This window comes from Plasmodium gaboni, chromosome 11 (assembly GCF_001602025.1).
Source record: "Plasmodium gaboni strain SY75 chromosome 11, whole genome shotgun sequence".
In the NCBI taxonomy this organism is placed as follows: domain Eukaryota; phylum Apicomplexa; class Aconoidasida; order Haemosporida; family Plasmodiidae; genus Plasmodium; species Plasmodium gaboni.
This window is the reverse complement of record NC_031491.1, coordinates 1,285,538-1,293,122: the sequence shown is the minus strand read 5'-3', so window position 1 is coordinate 1,293,122 and position 7,585 is coordinate 1,285,538. Positions and strand designations below refer to the sequence as shown.

The following is a 7,585-nucleotide window of genomic DNA, read 5'->3' as shown; positions in this document are numbered from 1 at the left end:
AAAAAAAAAAAAAATTAATAAAAAAATAAAATAAATATATTAATATATATTTTTTTTTTTTTTTTTTATTTTAAAATTATTTTTTTTTAATATAATTATTTTTTTTTTTTTTTTTTTTTTTTTTGGGCTTTTTTTTTTTTTCATTCACTCTCCTGTTCCTTTTGGTCTCATAAAATATTTTCAATAGAAAAAATAACAGAATAATTTGCTCAATATTTTTAATATGAAAAAAAGCTCACAAAATAATTACTTTTGAATAATATATATAATTTTTTAATAATAAAAAAAAAAATATAAAAAAAAAAAAAAAAAAAAACCCTTGTAATATAAATTTACATTGTTCAAAAGTATTATATTTTAAATTAAATTTCCTATATATATTTTTTACAAAATAAGTAGAATATTTTGAAGTATATATTTAATTTTTAATAAAACTCTCATTTCCTTATTTATAAACAACAAACTCATAAATACATACATTAATTCAAAATGTGCACCCCTTATTCCGTTGAACCTTTAGTATATGACAGCTACGAGTATGTCTACTTAAGTAAGTCACTGAAAGAGAGAATAACATATAAATAAATAAATATATATATATACCATTTTATATATACGCCTTTTTTTTCGTTTTTTTTTTTTTTTTTTTTTTTTTCTCAATGTCTTTTTTTAAATAATAACGTATCCATAATAATATATATTCTCTTATTCATATATTTTTAAAAAATGTGTGTATATTATGACACACTTTTATAATATATATATATATATTATATATTATTAATATATTTTTTTAAATATAAGAAAGAATTCATTTGTATATACAAGTAATATTCATTCATTTGTGTAATTTTTTACTTACAGAACCAAAGAAAGCTGCTACCAGTGCTGTATATTACCCTTTAAACATATCATGGAAATATGTAGCAAAAAAAAAATCAGTAGGATGTTTTGGTTCTCGTAATAAATATACATTAACTCCAGAAGCATATTATTACCCATATTACTACTACTATGTGTATTATTACCCATCTGCTGCTCGTTTAGTACGTACTACAAAAAAAGAGAACGAACTAAAAGAGAACAATAATAAAGAATCAGAAGACGAAAAAAAAGACGATAAAGTAGGACCAGAAAAAAAAGAATGCGATTGTTCAGAGAGAGAAAAATATATACGTGCATATGTACCACTAACTGAATCATATTATTTTCCAACAAGTGCTTTATATGTACCATATTATTCCGTCCTTGTTCCATAAGAAGAAAATATAAACCTGCATAATATATATATATATATATATATATAATATATGTATTTAAATATTTATATTCTACTTTTTAGATATTCCATGTAATAATTCACTTGTTTTTTTGTTTTTTTTGACAATATTATATTATCATATTGAAATTATTATTCCTATTTGTTATATTTATTTATTTATATATTTATTTATTTTTTTATGCTTTAACCCCATTGGTTTTAATCTCTAATATATATATATAAATAATATACATATGTATTTTTTATTTTATGCCTTTTTAAATATTATCTTTAATTATTTCCTTTCAACTATATAATTTTATTTCATTTTTTTTTATTTTTATTTTATATTTTTTTGTAGTCATTTGTTTACAATTTTTATTTTATTATATTTAAAATATACATATTAATATTTTTTATAAGTATTTTTTATTATTATTTGTGTTGTAGTTTTTTTAGGTACGTCTTCTTCTACATACGTTCATATGTACTTTTCTCTATGTATTATTTGATAATCATTTAAGTATTTTCATTTTTTATTTTTTTTTTTTGCATTTACAGAATAATTTTTTATAGGCGTTTTATTAAACAAAAAAGTAAAAAAAAAAAAAAAAAAAAAAATAATAATAATAATAATTAATATTCAAATGCATCTTTATTAAAATAATTCTTTTTTTATTTATATTGTTGATTTTTTTTTTTTTTTAGTGATTTCGTTTAATATATTTCATTTTATTTTTGTTTATTTTTCATTACAATATTTGTCCTTATATATAAGTAAACATCAAAATGTACCACCTATATATATATATATTATAAAACATAGTAAAATAATTCAAAATAAATTTAAAAATAGGATCTATTTTATATATATTAAAAAAAAAATATAAAAAAAGTTAAAAAACATAATGAATAATATATATATATATAAATATATATTCATGTGTGTGTTAATTTTTATATTATTATATTTTTTCCTGTTCTTACATTTTACATCTTAATTATAATTCAAATTGTATGTAGTTTTGAATCTTAACTTATCATTCATATATAGATCTGAATTCGTCACAGGTTCAATTAAATTTTTTGTATTTTTATAATTTGTTAAATGAAATCTGGTTGCTTGTTTATGTTTATTTATAAAATCTTCTTTTTTAGCAATAAAATTTTCTCTAATTCTTTCTCTTATAACATAAGATGGACAATGTGTGTCTAACTCTAAATTATAATTATTTATAATATCATCATATTTTTTAGCTATAGAAGCATTTTTATTATATTTTTTATTTTGTTCACTAAAAGATCTTTCATGTGATTTATTTTTTAAATTAGATATAAAATCGAAATATGGTTTGTTTGTATTTTTAATCCAATTGAACATAGATTTTTCTTCCATTTGATAATTTTTTAAAAAATCATTTACATTAATATAACCTTTATTTTTATTATCCATATATTTCATAAGTATATTAATATCATTATTAGTTATATTTTTTAATTTCAATTTATTAACACTTTTCATTAAATCTTCTTTAGTTATATAACTGTCTTTATCATTGTCTAAATGTTTAAATATTTCATATAAGGATAAATAAGATTTTTCGTTATCATTTATATTTTTGATTTTAATATTTTTATGATTATTATTTGTATTTATATAATTAGATTTGAAATTATTTCTTACTGAATAATCAATTTCTTCTATTAAAAATTTTGCCCTTTCTATTTCATCCTTATTTAATTCATCCATATTATTATTATTATTTATATTGTTAATCATATCTGTTGGTGGAATATTTCTGGAATAAAAATCATATGCATCTTTTACATTAATATTTTCATTACTAATTAAATCATAATCAACTTGAAGATTTTTTATAAAATCTTTTACATATACCTCATCATTTTTATTTGTTAATAATGTTGATATATATGCCTTTATGTTAAAATCTGTTAGGCCTTCTTTTTTTCTTTTCATATTATTATAAATGGAACTGGATAATAACATATTGTCATCATTTTTATTTTTATTTTTATTTTTATTCCTTTCATCTTTATTTTCAACACATCCCAAATTTTCATTTTTTAATCTATCATTTATTATATGTACAATTTCTTTTTCTAAATCATTTTTTTTAATTTTTTCCTTTTCTTTAAATAATTCTGTTAACTCATTATCTGTTATAAGATCTTTAAAATGTTTGGAAAATTCACAAGCTCTTGATCTGATAGTGTCAATATAATTTATGGTTTTTAATTGAACATCTGAGGGAGAGAAATTATATTTTAACATTTTATTTTTTAACTTACTACAAACAATCTTATTGACATAATTACTTTCTTCATTTCCTGTTTTTTCATTTATAAAATTGAATATATCTTTATGATTTAATTGATCATTTTCAGACTGTAAATTCTCTTTTAATATAGACCAAGAATATTTTATTTTTTTATCATCCATAGATGGTAATATATATTTTACTATATATTTATATTCTTCATAATTGAAATAATTCTTATCATAAAAATTATTTTTAAATGATATATCATTATAATTTTTATTTATATTATTTCTTTTTTTAATATTCATATTATATGTATTAGTTACATTATTTATTTTTTCTGTATAATTATTATCTTCTTTATTATTATTTAAACATTTTTTGCTTTCTATAATTTCATTAATTTTATATTTCAATCTACTATCTTCTGCATTATGTACATGATTTAGATATGTCCACAATTCATCCAAATTATATTTCTTTACCTCATTATTTTTTTTATTATAAATATTATGATTATTTATATTATTATCTTTCTCTATTTTCTTTTTTCCTTTATTATCATTAAATTTACAACATGTACCTTTAAAATATGTATTATCTTCCTCATTCATTATTTTATTCAATTGTATCATGGGCATATTATTTGATCTTTCTTCATGTTTTTCACAGATCTTATTATAATACTTTCTACTTACATTTATATTGGCTTCATTAAATAAGACATTTTCTTTGGAATATAATGATATTCCATTATTATCATTATCACTATGTGACTTAAATGTACTGCTTGAAATTTCCTCATCATTTTTTTTTTCATTAATATTTGTTATGCTGTTTATATTTTCAAATTCATCTAAATTAAAATAAAAATCCATTTTATTACCTTTACCTGTAGTATGGTATCTTTCTTTCTTCCTCGTCGCCATTTCTATAAGGATGTATTTTTTTTTATAAAATTACATTTAAGAGGATTTCCTTTTTTTTTTTTTTTGATTTTTTTTTTTTCTTTTTTTACTTTATATAAATATATATGATGAATGAAAAAAAAAAAAAAAAGAGAAAAGGAGCAAAATAAAAAATATGTATAAATATAAGAGTTTTATTTTTTTCATATAATTTAAAAAAATAAATAAATAAAATAGAAATAAGGACTACTATGTATATCTACATATATATTTATATATACATGTGAAGGTATTATTATCCTATATTTTTAAATGTAAGAAAAATATAATGTCTTTTTTATTGAAATGTATATATATATATATATATATATATATATATATATATATACTCCTTTTTTAATGTAGTGCCTTAAAAAAATATATATGTACATGTGCATAAATAATTATATAGGAGAGTTTGATTTTATGTGATAAAAAATATATAAGAATGTATTAAATATCAGAAGGAGAAATATAATAATATGGAAGCTAAATCTTATATAACACACACGCACATATATATATATATATATATATATATATATATAATATAATAGTAATATTATTAATAATGATGTGCTTTTAAATTACATTATTTTTTACAAGTATTGTAATTTATTATGGGTGTATATAAAATACACATTCAAATGGGAAATTATAAAAAAAAAAAAAAAAAAAAAACTAAAAAAATAAAAATACATACATATATAATACATATATAATATATATATAAATTCATATAAATAATGAGAAAAGGAAAAGATAACAACGATCCTATGTCTACAAGAATCGAAAAGAAAATCATTTTGGAGATGTTAAAAGAAAATGATTGCCAAACATTAGAAGAATTGAAAAATTTAGTTCTTTTTTTAAATAATGAAAATAAAAGATTACATAATGTTAATATGGATTCTTTAAAAAAAATAAATATACTTAGTGTAAGGGTTAAGAATTTGGAAAAAATATCAAAGAAATATGATCAATTTTATACAAACAAAAAGGAATATAAAAAGAAATTAAAGGAATTGAAAAGGAAAAGTATCACCCTCAAAAATTATACAGTAAGAATATTCAAGTATAAAAGGAATTATAAATAAATAAATATATATATATATATATATATATTTTATATATATATTTTTATATAGTATATACAAATACATAAAACCCTTTTAACATATTATCAGTGTTCATTTTTCTTATAATATAGTAATTTTTGTTATTATTAGATTATATAAATATATATTAATTAATAACTATTTTCTTATATTAGATGGATAAAGAAAATGAATACAATAAAATGTGTGAAGAACGTGATCAATACTTTAAGAACTTGTTTAAAAACTTAAATAGAAAAATTGAATATACCTTTACATGTGATAATGAAAATATCTATGATGATTCAGATAGCAATTCTATATATACTAATAGTAATCAAAATGACGACAATATATCTTACAGTAATAAAAATATAAAGAATGACAATCTTTCTTCATCTTCAATATCTAAAAATAGTAATAATACAAAGAATAGTTCATACAATGAAACGAAGAGTATATATGATGATAAAAATGTAAATGATGATAAAAATGTGAATGATGATAAAAATGTAAATGATGATAAAAATGTAAATGATGATAAAAATGTATATGATGATAAAAATATATATGATGATAAAAATGTATATGATGATAAAAATATATATGATGAGAAAAATATATATGATGATAAAAATATATACGAAGAAAATAATGATAATACAAATGTATATCAAATGAAAAATAAAACTTATCATAAGAAAAATTCATTACAAAATATTACAATATATACTTCTATAAATAAAAATGACATCTTAAAGGACATAAATAAAATAAATGAAAAAAGTCCTGCCCACATAAATAATTCAGATATATATCAAATATCAAATGATGAAAAAAAAAATAATAATATATATAATAATATCGAACACATAAAAAGCCTATGCGAGTCTTATAAGAATTATGATAATGATCATTTATTATATTATAAAAAATATAGTCATTCAAAAGAAGACATTCATAATTATCCTCTATTAAATAATGCTAAAAGATCACAACTCGAAAATAATAATAATAATAATAGTAATAATAATAATGACTTCTTAAACACACTAAATAATAATATAAAAAATAGCATAAGTGAAATGGAATCAAGTAAAAAAAAAAAAAAATCAAATTTGCTTATTACAAATGAAATAGAAAATAAATTATCAAATATTCAAATAAATGATACAAATAAAATAAATGAAAGTAATACCAAACAATATGGACAAAAAACAAAAGGAAATAAAATAGGAAATCATAAAATTAATATAAAAGAAAAATTAAATGACTTAATTGAAAATATATACCTCAAAAATGATAAAAGGGAAAATATTAATAATATGGATAATATAAATAATATAGATAATATGAATAATAAGGACAATATGAATAATATCAATAATGTTGATAATATAAACAATTTACACAGTACTGATAATATAAAAAAAGATAAACTACAAAAGGATCATATGGAAACACCTCCTATTCATAAATCACCTATTACAAGAAAATCAAAAAATAATATTATAGATATATTAAACAATAAAATGAATATTACTTCTTTAGAAAATGTAGATACTAGCACACCAAAATATGTTAAATATAATACTATTCATAGAGAAATTATGAATCCTCGCCAGCATTTTTTTAATCAAAATAAATCTTCCATCGACCACATTATTTGTTTATAAAGAAAATAAAAATAATACACATATAAATATATATATATATATATATATATATATATATATATGCATTTTTTCTTATAAAATTCTGAGTTAATATATATATATATATATATATTTTTAATAGGTCCTTATATAAATTCAAAAGTATGTCATTTATCCCCACCAAATGTTTCGAATGTAGGATCACCCATCATATTTAGAAGAAGGAAAATATAAAAAAAATAAACAACAGAAATATTTCTACATGTGTATGCTCTTAAATATATATATATATATATATATATATATATATATATATATATATATATATTTATATATATATAAT

The 7,585-nt window shown here is 17.7% G+C and overlaps 3 protein-coding genes across 3 annotated transcripts; 2 read left to right on the top strand and 1 right to left on the bottom strand.

The window, feature by feature from the left end:
* Window positions 1-489: 489 nt before the first annotated feature.
* PGSY75_1137800 (hypothetical protein) lies at window positions 490-1,259 on the top strand (the record flags this gene model as incomplete). The annotated part of the gene is made up of 2 exons (XM_018786497.1): window positions 490-550; window positions 865-1,259. 2 exons carry the CDS (start codon window positions 490-492, stop codon window positions 1,257-1,259), a joined length of 456 nt encoding a protein of 151 aa, XP_018641292.1.
* A 999-nt stretch (window positions 1,260-2,258) lies between these two features.
* PGSY75_1137700 (hypothetical protein) lies at window positions 2,259-4,472 on the bottom strand (the record flags this gene model as incomplete). The annotated part of the gene is made up of 1 exon (XM_018786496.1): window positions 2,259-4,472. The coding sequence occupies one exon, from the start codon at window positions 4,470-4,472 to the stop codon at window positions 2,259-2,261; it is 2,214 nt and encodes a 737-aa protein (XP_018641291.1).
* Window positions 4,473-5,236: 764 nt separating this feature from the next.
* On the top strand, window positions 5,237-7,263 carry PGSY75_1137600 (hypothetical protein; the record flags this gene model as incomplete). The annotated part of the gene is made up of 2 exons (XM_018786495.1): window positions 5,237-5,551; window positions 5,764-7,263. The coding sequence occupies 2 exons, from the start codon at window positions 5,237-5,239 to the stop codon at window positions 7,261-7,263; spliced, it is 1,815 nt and encodes a 604-aa protein (XP_018641290.1).
* Window positions 7,264-7,585: the final 322 nt, after the last annotated feature.